At 43.4% G+C, this 16,353-nt stretch overlaps 2 protein-coding genes across 2 annotated transcripts in view; both read left to right on the top strand.

Annotated features, from left to right (window-relative positions):
- The window catches only part of cacna1bb (calcium channel, voltage-dependent, N type, alpha 1B subunit, b), a 95,177-nt gene extending 84,640 nt beyond the window's left edge, over positions 1–10,537 (top strand). Inside the window, 10 exon segments of the mRNA XM_034603245.1 lie at positions 937–1,042; positions 1,200–1,307; positions 1,922–2,034; positions 2,124–2,308; positions 2,672–2,801; positions 2,911–3,021; positions 4,158–4,196; positions 6,067–6,310; positions 7,815–8,038; positions 8,119–10,537. Of these exon segments, the coding sequence (XP_034459136.1) occupies positions 937–1,042; positions 1,200–1,307; positions 1,922–2,034; positions 2,124–2,308; positions 2,672–2,801; positions 2,911–3,021; positions 4,158–4,196; positions 6,067–6,310; positions 7,815–8,038; positions 8,119–8,691 (1,833 nt within the window). The 3' untranslated portion in view covers positions 8,692–10,537.
- Positions 10,538–12,835: 2,298 nt separating this feature from the next.
- The window catches only part of si:ch211-196i2.1 (collagen alpha-1(I) chain), a 71,465-nt gene continuing 67,947 nt past the window's right edge, over positions 12,836–16,353 (top strand). The window contains exon 1 of the mRNA XM_034603246.1: positions 12,836–13,131. Coding sequence (XP_034459137.1) covers positions 13,008–13,131 — 124 coding nt within the window. The 5' untranslated portion in view covers positions 12,836–13,007. The remainder of the gene's footprint in view (positions 13,132–16,353) is intronic.

Below are 16,353 nucleotides of genomic sequence, written 5' to 3'. Positions count from 1 at the left end.
GCACATAGACACATTTTTAAATGACTTGTTTTAGCCGTCGAACAATACAAATAAAACATGTTGAATTTAAAATGATACAAAACAGAAAAAAGCAGCAGATGCTCAAATCAGAGACACTAAAACCTGCAGAAGATGATTATTTTTGTTTGATATATGACTTAAAATATGAATCCTTCAACTAAATTGTTGTCAAATTTAACAGTTAACTGATTAACTGTATATTTTCTGCAATATATATATATATATATATATATATATATCTATATATATATATATATATCTATATATATATATCAGGGATGTGCTACAGCAGCGACAACAGCTTAACATGTCCGCAGAGCAAAGCACACACTGCTGCTGCATGCATCACAAGTTAATCGGATTTGCAACAGCACACACACACACACACACACACACACACACACACACACAAACACAAACACACACACACACACACACACACACACACACACACACATTCATCTTAGCTTTAAACAGAGACTATAAAGAAACTCTAATGGTCACAGAAGCTGCAGTGAAACAGTTAATTGGCAAATCAATTAAAAAATAACTGATGAGTATATGAAGTCGTATATGAAAGATTTGATGCTTTTCTCTATTTTATCTCCTGTGATGAGGATCTTTCACCATTTTCTGATATTTATAGACGAAACAATTAATGAGCCAATTAGAAAAATAACCAACGGATGAGTTGATGATGATAATAATCATTATTTAAAGCTCTAGTGTTTTTATTCCACTTGATTCACATAACCACTGACATAAATAAAATAAAAAAATATGCATTGTCGCGGTATTATGTTATTCTTTAGATTTATCCACTTGTTTGTGAACCAGAATTGTTTGATTTCATGATATTTCGAGTTTCACTGAGCCGGAGCTAACTTGTTCCCGCTCCGCTCCTCTTCCTCGCAGCGCCTGGTGAGGATGAACATGCCCATCGCCGATGACAACACGGTTCACTTCACCTCCACGCTCATGGCCCTGATCCGCACAGCCCTGGAGATCAAGCTGGCATCTGGTGAGACACTAAAACTACAGAAATCACCCAGCGTCCCTCGGGGCCGCGCTGACGGCTCTGATGTTAATGTGAACACCACTGGGGGGGGGGGGGGGGGGGGGGGTCGGTCGCTGTGGTGCATATTTGATATGACAGTGATGTGTGGGTGCCTCCTCAGGGGTCCTGGCGCAGCGTTTGTGCGACGCTGACCTGAAGAGGGAGCTGAACCGGGTTTGGCCGAACCTGTCGCAGAAGACCGTCGACGTGCTGGTGACGCCGCACAAGTGTGAGCCACAGTTTCCTGTTTCCTGTTTCTCTCACATCTCTTGATTTCTTAAATATTGTGTTTCTTTTTTTAACAAATTCAAAAATCTGCAGCCTGATTCCAGTGCAAAATTGCTTCAAGAAAGATTAAAGTTTAAATTGTTGTGTATTGTATATCCTATGTCCTTGAAACAAGTAGTATTTGAAGCTGGTGTAAATAAAGATACCACACTGGCACTCGTGGAAGATTAAATATAGTTTAATTAATAAAAAAACACTTTTAGAAGCCTTTAATCACTTTGGACTTTTTCTGTGATTTTCCTTGTTATGTTATCGAGCACTAAACGTTTCTTCATGTGTAGTGAGATGATTTTATAGTATTATTTATTGTGTCTAATTAAAACAGAAAGGGCCACTAATTATCTTCATTTGTCTTGATGATCGTGCAGTAATTTAAGTTTCTAACACGAACTTAAAACAAAAAATGTGTTAATCGAGATTAAACACTTGATTGAGTCGCCCCCCCCACACTGACCCTGCACATTCATCTTCTTCTGTGCTGTGCTGTACTCTGCTGCTCATCTGGTGCCACCTACTGCCCTGATGAGGGAACTGTCCTCTGTCCTCTTCCCTCAGACAACGAGCTGACGGTGGGGAAAGTTTACGCCGCTTTCATGATCTTCGACTACTACAAACAGAACCGAGCCAAGAGACTGCAGCAGCAGCAGCATCCTGCAGGAGGCGCTCAGGTACAGCGGCTCCACAGCAAATCGATATACACTCAAAAACGTGGATTTCGGTTCTGACGAGATGGTTTCTGCGTCTCTTTGTCCTGCAGAGTAAAATGGGGACGTTGTTCCGTCCTGTGCTGCCGCTCACTCACATACAGGAAGTAGAACCTCGGATCTGCAGCCCCAAACAGCCCCTCCCTCCCCAGCCTGAGCCGGAACGGACGCCAGAGGCCCCGCCCATTACCGCCATCACCACCGCCACGTCCGCCACGTCGATAAACAGGGACGCAATGTGAGGGACATACAGTAAAACATGATGAAGGACTGTTGTTGTTGTTGTTGTTGTTGTTGTTGTTCCTCATCTTATCCAGGCTCAAATGTAGATGATGATGATGATGATGATGATGATTCTCCTGCTTCTTTTCTCGTCGCTCACGCCACAGAATCGTTGCTGAGCCGCGTTTCTCTGTTTATCTTATGCCAGCGGTCAGCAGGCGTCATCGATTGTTGCCATGGAAACGCAGCTCTTACTGCGGAGTTGGCCTGAGGGGCTGAGAAAACAAGCCCGTCTAGAATCTCTTTAGTGAAACTGATTCAACAGCGAAACACAACGGAGTCCATGTCTGAGTCAGAGCATCTGAATGTTTGATTCCAGATTAAACCAGCGGAGCGGCATCAAACACTCGCAGTCCGGGGACGTTTCTCAGGCGGCGCCGAGGCCCAGAGGTCTGAGGAAGCTGCAGAGGGGTCAGTCGGAGGATGTTCCGTATTACACCAGACCTCAGGTACAGAAACACCAAGAGAATACAGGCTGTAATCGTACTGTCTGTGGAGACGGCTCATGATTCCTCCTCTTCTCCTCCTCTCCTCCTCCTCCTCCTCCTCCTCCTGCAGGAGTTGGTGGAGCTGAAGCAGGTGGAGGACCTCTCCGACTCGGAGGGATATCCCAGCCTGGAGGGCCACTACCGAGCGGCTTCTCTCCCCCGACTCAACGCCGAGTACTACGTAAGGTCTTCACGGCTCACGATGCCACGCTTCCTGTTTTCACAGCTCGAATCCGATCTCTTTGAGTTGATAAAACATCTCTTCATTCAAGAGCGTGGACTCACGTAGTTTTTAACTTTTAACAGCTGTTTCCTTTCTCCTACAGACTTAATATTCCAGATATTGAAATATTAAAAAGACTCGAGCCCTGTTGGAAACACACACAGGCTTTACTTTGTACAAACTCTACTGAGTTGACAAACAAACCAAGTAAAGAAAGATATGAATAAAATCTTGTTAAATCCACAGTAATGTCCACAATCAAAATTCCTGATATTCAATTGCTCTTAATTTATGAACCAGATCTTGTTAATAATACATAAAGCACATGATTGCAAGTAGAAGTTAAATATCTTCTTCTTTATATTCTGTTTACTTACCGATTCAATTAAAATACAAACTTTGATATTAGAACTCATCATATTATAATACATCTTTATAGCAATTTTCCCATTTGGATCCAGTACACTACAAGTTTTGTATGACGATTTTAATCCTTTTAACTTTTCAAATGTCTCTTTTTTTTTGCCGTGATTTCGTGACAGTAGCTGAAATTCATTTTCTCTGAGTTTCCTGGATTGTGTCACTTTCACCTTCACTTTGTGTTGTTGTTGTCTGTCGCACAATCACGTAACATGTGCTTTCCTTATGTTCACGTATGTTTATGTTGCATTTTGATGCATCTCTCTCTCTCTCTCTCTCTCTCTCTCTCTCTCTCTCTCTCTCTCAAGGATAAACCTGGAATTATTCTATATTTTTATCTATAAAAATATCAACTTCTTTTTTTTTACTTTATATATATTATAACATATTAGAGTCGGATATAAATATAAATACAGAAGTATTTCTTAAAACAGCTGGACACTGTAGATTATATATTACAGTCAGAAGTAAATGGTAAATAACACCAGTATTATCCTCCTCTTCGTCTCCTCTCCTTCTCCTGTTCTCCTCCTGTTCTCCTCCTCTTCTCCTCCTCTTCTCCTCCTCCTCATCTCCTCTCCTCCTCTTCGTCCTCTCCTCCTCTGTCCTTCCTGTTTTCCACTGCCCACTGCTAATGTTTTGCCCACCTCCCTCTTGTGTGTGCTGTCTGATAGCGGAGCCACCCTCGCCACGCCCCTGGGACCCACCTGGCAGTATGTACCACCTGTTGTGCCACCTCTCTCTCGCTCTCTCTCTCTCTTTCTTTTCCTCCTCCTCCTCCTCCTCCTCTTCCCCCTCTCCTCTCATGTGTGTGTGTTTCTTCTCATCTCAGTGCAGAGCTCACACCCTGCGACACATTCACATCACACACTGGTCATTCCATGCAAACGCAACACACACAAATCAACAGAAAACACAAACCATACCCAGATTCAACCCCTGGACAGTTACACACACACTTTTGGTGAAATGTGGTTGTGTGTGTGTGTTGTTAATGTAGTAAAGTAGTAGTGTGTAGTTATTTTGTGAGTCGGTGTGTGGCTGTGAAACAAGGCAGGGACAGTGCTGCTGCTTTCCTGCTTTGAAATAACTTTTCTTTCACTAAACTACCAACTTTCAACCTCTTTTCTGTCATTTACTGTTTCTGTCGGTCTTAAAATCTTATTCTGAAACTAAAACAAAACCAAAGTAGCTCATAAATATCCACTCTGTTCCTCCCTGAAATTAAAAGGGGGAGTTATGATTATTTCTTATTGTGTCATCTAAAAGTTAAGATTTTAAGACTGTATATTCTAGATAAAACAACGTGGTAACTTGAATATTTCTTGCAGTGTTGTGATATTGTATCTGTGACTGCAGCTGCAGGTGAGACTGTGAGGTAGGAACGAGGGGAACAGCACGAAAAACTCAAATCTGAGCAAATAGTTAAAACAAAAACATATAACATTTTATATTATATTATAAATTGAGGGAATCCGAAACCTTAAAATTTACGACTTTACACATTTTTAGAATCGGAGACCTTCAAATATCGGGAATCAAACCCTCAACACCTGTATAATTAGGTTTAATTATATTTTTGATTGAAGAACTTTATTTTATGCTTCTCATACATATGTTTATATTTTATTATATAGTTGCTTATTTTTTGTATTTGTTTATTTTCCATTTAAACCTAGAGGCACCATTTGATTTGAGGATAACACTTAAAGTAAATTTAAAGTATAATAAAGTAATAATGTTCTTGCATCTTGAACCTTAAATCTTGAACCTTAAATCTTGAATTGCACATTATACAGGTTTTAATCTTTTATATATATATATATATATATATATATATATTTAAAGTTACTACAATCTCCTCAGTAACCAGCAGGGGGGGCTGTATCTTAGCTGCTGTTCCAGTTCCCTATCACATCAGTTTGTTACCTGACAGCTGCACTGGCCAGAAAGATCAGAATCAGGTGGAGTGAGTGTCAGTGTCCTCAGAGGATATTTAACTGTTAGAATAAATCTGAATCTATGTTAAATATGAAGGGAAAATACCACTGGAGGCTTGAAGCTGCTACGAGGATATTTTCTTAACATAAAAAAATGGATCACATGCATTCTAGTGTATGAAAGACGTGATCCTTTAAGCATTTTTCACTCGAAATATGAAAAAACTTAAATCACTGAGCAGGCGGCAAACATCTTTAAAGGTAAAAACTCGAAACAACAATCAAAGATCCAGATATTTCCGTACTTTAGACCAATAAAGGAATAACAGATTACAAAAGGCCAATGACAACACTCCACCTCTTCTTTGTTCTCCAGCAGCGACGCCTGCTAACTTACAAACTGTGTAAGTTGTGTAACGAGACGTTTTCATTCTTCTCGAACGTTTCTCACATTTTCCTGGAGAAGAACGGACTAAACATCGTCTTTAGACTCGAGGTCGCCATCCAGTGGTTGTGTCATGTGTGTGTGTGTGTGTCGTGGATATTTTTGGGCGATCCAGCTCAGGTGGTTTGGGTGAAAACACCTCAGCCGCTCCTCTGCTCGACTTTCTCATCACACCTCTCCCACCTTCTCTCCTCGCAGCCGATTGTCGACCTCAGTCCCATAAGGCGCTCGGCGTCCTCGCTGACGCCGCAGCTCTACCATGAGGACGGGCTGAGTGAGTACGACCTGGAGCGGCTTGGCCTGGCTCAGGCCTCGACGGGTCAGGACCGAGCCCACCACCATCACCACCACCACCGCTGCCATCGACGCAGGGACAAGGACAAGGACAAGAAGCAGAAGTCGCTGGACAGGACCGCGTCGGTTCAGCCGTCCAGCACCGTCGGTGAGACGCAAATGAAATGTTCACATCACTATTAACTTTATTTAAAAGGATTATTGGAAATCTGGTTTTACTTTCACGGAGACACAAAGATCGCAGGGCTTTCCCTCGCACAAATTCTTTATAGGATTAAAATTCCGCGATCAGGTTGTGCACAGAGGGCGACAGGGTTTCTGCTGCAGGGATTTAACACGTCAGGCTCCTCAGCTGATTCCCAGAGAGACAGAGCCGGCAGCTCGCCGAGGAAAATCTGCTTTGCTGGGGATTTATTTCTTCTTCTTCTTTAGTCCCTTTGTTCCCCCTGACCTGGATCGTCACGTTCATACAGTCTGAACTCGGAGCTGCAACATGCGACTGGAGGGAGGCTAAAAACCAAGAAACACACAAATAAACACACTGTACACTACATCTAAATCCCTTGTTTTAATGCCTCTGACACTTTGAGGGGGTGCGGCGGTGTCTTCGGCCGTTTGCCATGAACGAGGCTACGTCTGACGCTCGCTGAACTTCGAGGTCGTGTGTAAAATGTACAGAAATAAAAAGAGTATCTGAAGTTACATCATCTGCTGCTGAGATGAACCAAAAATAAGTGATTTGGACTCATGACATCATTTCACTTTTAAAGATCTCTACCTAGACGTCTTTAATTTCACATTTTCACATTCTGCCTTTATTTGGAAGTGGACAGACAGAAATAATGAAGAAGAAAGTCAGAGAGGCTTCTGAAACTTTGGCATCAGCTCGTCTGCGAGAGGAGTCTGAGCCTGAGCGCCGGTGACTGGGTGTTTTTTGTGTGTGTTAACACTGGAGGGCAGCAGCTGGACTTTACTGCCGAGATAAAAGGCCACAGCGGGGAGATGCAGCTCGGAGATTTATGGGAACCTCTGGTGAGACAGCAGAACATTCAGCCGCCCGCTCCACGTCTATTAAACCCAGAGAAACGGCCTCGCAGCGAGGAAGACGTCCGCCCCTCGAAGCTCGTCATCCTCCGATCCGACACATCAGGAAGATGAATGGGCTTCTGTGTTTCTGTCGTCGCAGTTTTAATCTGGGAACTGGAATTATTCCAGCGCAGAAGAAAGTGACTCCACCACAGTGCTCGGCTTTATGCCCCAAAACCAAAGGGCCAGAGAGGAACACACGTACAACTACTGTAGATCAGTCATTTCCCTTTAATTAAAAGGTGGAATTAAATATCAGGGCTCAGTGTTTCACGCTTCAAAAACTGTAAATATCACGGAGGAAACTGTAAATCCTCTAAATAATATGAAATAAGGAGAATCAATATTCACTTTCATGACGAGGTGATGAGGAAACTTGATTTTAGAAACTGTGAAGTTGATCTTTGTGTCTCTTTGAAACAGTTTTCAATTAAATTCAGGTGATTATTGGTAAAAGAAAATCACAAGAAATCCTATTTATAGCAAATTGATTTGTGATAAAAGTGACAGCTGCTCACCACCATTTGTCTTTTCGTGCCTTTTCATGTGACGATGTGTTCGTCCAGATTCGTTCACCGACCCTTCAGCCGAAGGTTTGTCCAGGGAGCGAGCGAGGGAGCGGGACCGCAGCCGGCCTCACGAGCGCAGACACCACTCCTCCGCCGGAGAGAAGCAGCGCTACTACTCCTGTGAGCGTTACGGCAGCAGGGAGCAGTGCCACGCCCGGTCGGCCGGCCCCAGCCGATCCACGTCGCCCGGTGAGGGTCAGGACGCCGGTTTGCTCAAACAGGTGAGTTAGAAAACTTGTCAAAGGACGCCAGGTTTCTAAAGGATTGATGGAGGTAATTGTGTCTCATTTTGTTTTCTCAGTATGGCAGCAACGTGGGCAAAGCGGGCGCTGGGACGCTCCCCTCTGGTTCCAGCACGCCGGGCCGTAGTCGCAGGCAGCTGCCCCAGACGCCCCTCACCCCTCGTCCTGCCGTGACCTACAAGACCGCCAACTCCTCACCTCTCCCGTCCGGTGCCAGCAACTCCACAAAAGGGCACCAGACTCGCTTCAGCCGTGGCCTTTCAGAGCACGACCGCTTATACGTGGACCACAACGAGTCCCCGATACCGGTCACCCGCATCGGTTCGGACCCTTATTTAAACCGGCAGCTGCAGGACGCTTCTCGACAGGCCCTCCTTGAGGAGAGGGAGGACTTGCAGGACGCCGTGAGCAGCCACGGGTCAGGGGCCCGCTCTGCCAGAACCACTGCCTCAACCACAGCCTCTGCTTCACACGGAACTGCCACCGCGGCCGCCACCATGCCCGTCACGCAGGCCCGGGCGGCAGTGGTGCCAAACGGGTTCCACTTCACCCTCGGGGTCAGCTCGGTGTCCGGGCCTGGGAGCAGAGGGACGGGAAGTCTCAGGGAGAGGGAGGACGAGGACTGGTGCTAACCTGGTGGAACACTTTGGGGCGATGTCGGAGCTGTTAAGTGCTGGTGCCGGGTCCGGAGGGTCGATACCGAGGGAAAACGCCAGAGGAAAGTGCTGTAAAAGGGGATCAGAAATCATTCCAGCTTTGTAGTGTTACTCCCCTTTTTTATATATCAACAAAAGACTCTGAGGACGTTTTGTACCCCCCTTGACTTGCACTGAAATCATAGCACATGTGAAGACCCTTAAGTATTTTTGCCTTGGCCAGTAAAATCAGTGTTGGAGCAGAAGACAAAAGCCAAATTTCCCTTATTCAAAAAAAAAAACTACAAACTCATTCCTGGTGTCAACAACGTTCTTATCGTTATTGTTCGTTTTGTTTTGTTTACGTTTGCCATGTCGGTTCGACAAGAGTTAAAACTTGATCATATTGATGCTACCACCAAATTATGTTCCTCTTTTTTTAAAACATTTTATTTCTTCTTCTTCAGCTGTTCAGGGTTTTGACCAATTCTGACGTCAAGAGCCAATTTATTTCGGTCTTAAATTTCCAACACTTAATGGACCCGGTAATTAATGTGACAGAAATCACAGGGATCGGTGAGAGTAGAAGTAGAGCCGAGTTTTTAACGATCCCGTTTTTTTGGGGGGTAAATCGAACCAGATGTAGATTTCTGGAGCGCACGTATAGGGACTAGATCATTTTCTGACTTCATGTGGCTGAAAACCAAGTGCCTCGTTTTCCCAGGTGGACTGGGGCGCCGCCTGGCTGTGGGATGAGGTGAGAGCGACGTACGCGGCCGAGAAACCAGCGGACGGAACAAAGCTGCTTGTTGTTTGAATCTGGTTTTAAAGGACAGAATGCAAAAAAAAAAAAAAAAAACACTAACAAAACACTTTTTTGTACTAAAAAAAACGTTGTGGTAGGTAAATCAGATGCAAAGTAAGCAATGTAGTGCATGCAGGGTCTTGAACATGTCAAAAAAATAGTGTCTGTACTTTTGCTTCGGGATGTGTGGTAAGTATTTGCCTTTCTCTTTCAAACACGCTGCCACGACGTTGGTAGAAATCGTCTCTAAATCGAGGAAAGTGCCATTTTTTTCTGATTAATAATAATAATAATAATAATCCAGTATATGTCACCTCTGCCATATTTGCCCCAGATCCCACGGGTTTCCCTTCTCCTTCTCACCTCTTTCCAACGAGAGCAGTATTGTGCGAGGGTTTGTCGGCGACGGCAAAGAGTTGTGTTGTTGCTGCTGACTGTTGACTTCACGTAGGGCTATGCAACAAGACGACACTTCATCTGCCCTGTAGCTTTAACCCTCTGGAATCTCCAGGTTCAGGCTTTAGTGCGACTGTGACCAAATTTTACATTTTAACGTGTGAAGAGTTGTAAATTGTAAATATTTCATATGTGATGTACAGAAAAACACACAAACTCGTATGGAAGCTCACGCGTGTTTTTGAGGTTGGAAGGTTGACTGCATGACGCCGGATAGAACCGCCCCAGATATAAAGCTGTGTTCTCTCCAGACTTGGGTCTAGTTGTGTTTTTAAATAATTATCACTGGATTCTGAAGCTCGTCAACGGAACCAGATGTCAGATTTTTGGGTCGAGTCACAAAAGGATGAAACTGAACCAGCTGCAAACAGATGTTACTGCCAGACCAGAGGCTGCACTTCTGCCAGATGTCGTTCCGCTAATGACCGTTAGCTTGTCAGGCTAACGCGACACATTCCCACCTGGCACGACAACGTACAGTATCTGCTTCAAGGATGAGCTTTCTAATATTCTGTAGAGGGAGGGAGAGAGAGAGAGACACACCTCCACTTCCTGCCGCCATCCAGAAATGAAGCCAAAATGTCCTGCATACGGATGTCCCGCTGAGACACCTGATCGACCAATCACAGCTCAGTCTCATTTGTCTATCAGGACATTTCACCACGTTTTTTAATAGCATCAAATAACTGATTAAAACCAAACTTACTGGAACATATAAATAATTACCTAAACAGACAGAAACCACCTTTGAGTAAAGTTTATTTAACTGTGTGATCTACCCTCTAAAATCGAGGAGGCCTATACTGCAGCCAGCCACCAGGGGGCGATCGAAAACACTTTGTCGTAACCTTTGAGGAGCAGAACTCCATGAACTGATTTTAATTAAATTTTGGCCAAGTTAACAATTCAAACATTATTAGTGCAAGTTTGACATTTTTTTACATGAAACATTTTTTATTTGATCATTTCTCAAATATTTGAGAGTTTTAAAGATATTTATTTTTTTACATCTGTTCAGAGATAATCTATCGTTGTTTGTAAATTTGAATCAAAGTACAGATTAGATTAACCTGATGTCTTGATGCTCATATTCTCCCGGTTTATGTCTGAGTAGGTTAAAGAACACGTGAATTATTTGCAAATATGATTAGATCCAAATCTGATTAGTTCCCTGATGTTTTAATTTACTTCCTGTGGTCTCATATCTGTGCAACATATGTGATGGATCATCTAAACCGAGACGTTTGAGACTTTGAAGCAGGCGGCTCGTAGCGTTGCTGTGAACTAAGACTGGAACACAGATTCTCGTTGTGCATTAATAAAAAAAAAAACTGATTCTACATTTTCAACGAGCCCGATAATAAACAAGTCCTCTCACAAGGTGCACGGTGGCTCCCCCTTCTGGACATGTCCTGTTTGCATGTTCTGAGATGAAAATGTGCATGTCATAAAAAAAAAAGAAAAAGAGGCATTGTTCAAACTTCATTAAGTCCACGATTTGTACGATTTGTTTCCTGGTTGTGTTTTTTCTGCTTCTCTAAACACACAAGTATCAGTTTCAGGTTTTAAGAAGAAAAAAAAAAAGACAAACACAAGCTTGAATACGATTTTACGAGAGAACCTCCAAAGTGGAAACGAGGCTTTTTCCCTGAGGGGAGAGTCCGACCGAGTCCTTCGCTGCCTGATCTGTTGACTGTCTCTCCCACGGTCACTTTGACTGGACCTATAGATTTTGTATGAATATAAGTCCTTGAATAAAGAGGTATTATGAAATGACATGATGCAGATTGTGTAATATTTGTATTGAAATGTCTCTCATGATTAGAGCTGTGTTGTTTTTTTTTCACATTGAATTAAGCCGGTTTAACTGAACGGCTAAAATAACCATTCACACCTTCTTCTAGACAACGAGACAATCGTATTTTAATTTTTGAAAATATAGAATTGGTTATATATCAGAATTCAAATACACGAAATACTAATGTCCCTTCTTTCGTACAGGAAGTTAATTCATAGCGTTCTGTTAATGCATGCTGATTGGTCAGTTAAGGACTTATGACTGATGAGATCGGTTTACAGTTTAAGCCCTGAAAGTTTTTACGTAATAAATTACTTGAATAATTAGGGCCGAGCTCAAATAATGCGGATCATATTGGAATTGCTCCGATTATTATATTTAAACCTTTTTTTGCACAACCTGCAATCCCTCAAAACATTAGATGGATGGACTGAATGTAAAGTTGGACAATACATCTCAAATTTCCCAATATACAGAAACAAACCAGTGGAAAGTGTTCCCACATCCTCCAGTGTTCGCAGGGACGGGGATGAAGCCGCGGTTTGGATGTCTAATCGTTCATCGACGTTTTACCCCAAACCAAAAGTTATCAGAAGCAGAAACGCTTTAAGAAGGAGGCGGGGCTCATGACCTTTCTGCAGCCATCCACCAGGGGGCGATCGAGTTGTTTGGCTTCACTTTTGGGAGTCGTCATGTCGTCCATCTTTACAAACAGCCTGTGCGATGGACGGATGGACGTAGTTACTTCAGAATCGTGTCAACACGAATGACGACAGAGTTGAACTTTATTGAATTCACCGTTATTTAAGAGGGACGATCTCACTCAGTTTAATCGATGTCGTCAAATAACAGCAGCAATAATCAATCTCTCAATTAAAATGGATCACATGTGGATGAAAGTGAACATTTTACAATCCAGCTGCAGACCAGCTTTGAAACAGAGGTGGAGGCAGTCCAGGGTTTTAATTGGTCCACAACAGAGAGAGGAGGGGGGGCGTGGCCTGGTTGCCTGGTGTGCTGACATCACTGGCAGCTGGAGGAGAGAAGCTGCAGCTCGGTGAGAAGGAGGAGGTGAGGAAGAGGAGGAGGTGAAGAGAGGATGTGTCCCATCTCCTGCTGGAGCCTCACACTTTAAACAGCAAAGTTCGATCCTCAGGTTTATTTTTATTTTCACTGAAGTGGAGCTTTGAGTCTCTGAGTCTTTGCATGTCCTGAAACTTTACTTTTAAAGAACGTTGATTCAGAGTGAGGAAGATGTCCCGCTGCTCCTTCACCTGGATGCTTTGTGTTTTCTGCCTCTTGACGACGAGCACCTCCTCGGCCGAGGAGACTCCGGAGGATGAGGAGGGGGAGTCCGGCTCCGGGATGCTGCACACAGGTAGGAGAGGTGCCCCCCCCACACACACTGCACATGGGGCCTCACATCTGTCATTGATAACAACGTGTGCAGAATAAGCATGGAGCTTTATTTTAAAACACACAAGTGAAACCAGGCAAGATGCTGCAGAGACTTTCTGCAACTGACAGAAAGTTGTTCCTTAAGTTCTTATTGTTTAAAGTAGATTTGAGCCTCATTTAAAAAATGCATGTGCAGAGTGAACATGGTACTTTTGTTTTATCACATAATTTCATGAATTGAATGAAAACTGCAGCAGGTACTTTTTGCAACTTAAAGGAACTTTTCCTGCTGAAGGTAGATTTACATTTTACAGTAATTTGAATTCAACCTGGTTCTTTACATTTTAAAACAAAAAATAAAACAAAATAAAGGGCAAAAACCTTAATTTTAGATAAAATACTTTTTAATGAAAAGGATGTTTTCTGTTTAGGCTGTTTTTAAACTCATTTGAATACAGTTATATCCAGGATTCTGACATCAGTATCAGAATTAAAGTATGTTGTTTTACATTTCTTTTAGTGTAGGTACTTATAAATAGACAACTATAGTGTTACTGTACAAAACCAAGTGAGGAGAAAGAAAATGCAGAATATTGGGAACACTGATGATCAATTTATGTAAAGAAAATCCATAATCAACAGATATACGTATAAAGGTAAAACTGTGAAACCTGGATCCTCACGATATCGACCGAAGCCAATATTCTGTAACATGAAGAGAAACCACAACATTAAATGCTCCCCACGTCATTTTCTCAGTGCATTCTGGGTCCTGATGAAAATCCTCCGCTTCCACTCTCAGTCAGTCGAACGCTCGAGCTGCAGCTCTTTATTATCTTTCATTCCTCTCTGCTAATGGAGTGAACACGAGATTGAAACTCAGACCACGATGAAACAATAAGGCCTCAGCTGGCTTCACTACGGATCAGCTGCGTTTAACGTCTCTTCCTCAGCTTCTCAATTCAAAGAAAGCACATTTGTTATTTGAACCAACTTACTGATGTTTATTCATCATTAAAAAGTCTCGTAATAAAAAACCACAATGAACTTATGAACTTATGTCATTGCAGCCACGTTAGAGCCGGATCAAGACATGTTGGGATATAAAGACTTATATCCTAACAATTTCCCTTAGTTCTATAAACTTGCTTCTATCTGTTTTCTATTCTTATTTAGCCTCAATTACATTCCTCTGTCATCAGGTCGATAACGACGTCTTTAAGGCTCATTTATTCAGCCTGAGATGCGTGTTTGGAAACAGACGAAGCTCATTGTCGGTATTTGAACATGTTTTCTAAAAGCTATGAGGACACGGAGGAAACTGTCAAAACAAAGCAGGACCACCAGCAACCACGGGGGGGGGGGAGCAGTGTAACCAATAGTCAAAGGACTCGTGGCTATAACTTTTTGAGGATAGACTTTGCGAGTTGGTTAGAAAATTACAGGCGTCTTTCGTATATAATAGAAAAGTTCGTTAACTCAACCTCCTCCACTGTCGCCATGTTTGTTGTCGGAAAACTCTCCCGCCTGCGCTGCCCTCTAGTGGATGTGTTGCGTTACAGCCAACGAGGACGCGTCTCTTTTTCGTACGCAATGGCAGCATAAATGAATCCCTCACAATCATTGCTTTATTTTAGATTTAATTTATCAGCCGATACATCGTGATCAACATCAGCTCCACATCTGTCTCTGACCTTGATTCTCCACGTGCATCTTCACCAATTAATCCAAAGCTGCCAGATCTTCTTCAACTCACGTCTGATGCATTAAATCACACACAACCAGCCCTGACGTCTATTGATGAACATATTTAAAAGCTGAGGTTCCCGTTTGGATGCATCACAAAATGTTTTTCTTAATTTCTTTTAAACCACATGTGGCGAACACACGAAGCCAAAACTCATCTGCTCTTATTAAATCCCATGGAATGTTTTTACTGGGCCAAGCACATTCTGTTAATCACAGCGTCACATCGGCCTCCGCGGCCAACTGTGTTGTCTCATCCGTGTTTTCAGCGTCTGGATCTGTTGACGCAGCGAAACCTCCAGGTTCACTTTGTCCTGGACGTTAAATCCAGCCGTGTTCTGTCGGAGTTGAATCGCAGGTTGGAGCGTTGCCAGGCGGCCCCGAGTGTTTCACGTCTGGATTCATCAAACCACACGTAGTTTGTGTATTTTATCACATGTCCTCTCTCTGTCTGTGTTACGCTCTGTCTGCGTGTTCGAGACGTCTGAGAGTTGGGATCCGAGCTGTGAGGTGACAAGTGACGAGTCCTGCGGCGCGTTGATGGAGTCCAGTGTGTTGAATGCCTTCACTGTGTGTTTGCACAGAGTCACTGTAGATGGCGGAGTGTGAAAACCTTGTGTAAACCTTCAGCGAGCAGAGCCCCCCCCCCCTCCGGGTTGACTCTGTCACTGTTATTGTTATTAAACTGGTTTCCTCAGTTCCAGATGTAACTGAGCTCACGAGGGGCTTTGTGATTTCTGCAGATACAGTGAAACCCGAGCAGAATATGAGACAGAACATTCTGCGAGTGACAGTGAGATTACAACATCCACTGTACACGAAGAGGCCGAAGCGTTTCAAGGGCCCCCTGGTGGCTGGTTGGAGTATAGACCAAATGTAGGATATTCTGGCTTCATTTCTGGGTCGTGGGAGGAAGCGTCATCCATCTTTAAATACACTCTTTGGACTATATATAAAGATGGCCGACACGACAACTCCTCAAAAAAGTGGAGCCAAATCAACTTGATTGCCCCCTGGTGGCCGGCTGCAGTATAGGTCATTAAACACGCCTTCTCCATGTTAGTAGATGGTACATGAACCAAATTAAAAAGTCCTTGTAAGTTCTTATCACACTGATGATGTTCAAGTGCTCATTTTTCTGGCAAGTTTGGTTTATACAAAGTGTTTTTACTTGACAGACTCTGATGTGTAAGATGTATGTGGGAGATTTTGACCTCAGGCAGCCGAATTCATCCTCACCAAACCCTGGAGTCAAACCAGATCCAGAGCCCGGCGCCGGCCGTGTCACAGAGACTCTCGTGCTCTGTCAGCGAGGTGAGCTCATGATGTCACCGCCAATGTAACACCAGATCCACAACCAGGCATCTGCATCCAATGAAACGAGATCTTTTTTCCTCGGCGCTTGGCGAGCACTGGTCTGGAGCCCATTAGCCGGCTTTAACCAGGCGCGTGTGGT

Source organism: Hippoglossus hippoglossus, chromosome 12 (assembly GCF_009819705.1).
Source record: "Hippoglossus hippoglossus isolate fHipHip1 chromosome 12, fHipHip1.pri, whole genome shotgun sequence".
Classification (NCBI taxonomy): domain Eukaryota; kingdom Metazoa; phylum Chordata; class Actinopteri; order Pleuronectiformes; family Pleuronectidae; genus Hippoglossus; species Hippoglossus hippoglossus.
The sequence above is the reverse complement of the archived record's forward strand: the minus strand, read 5'-3'. Positions and strand labels throughout refer to the sequence as shown.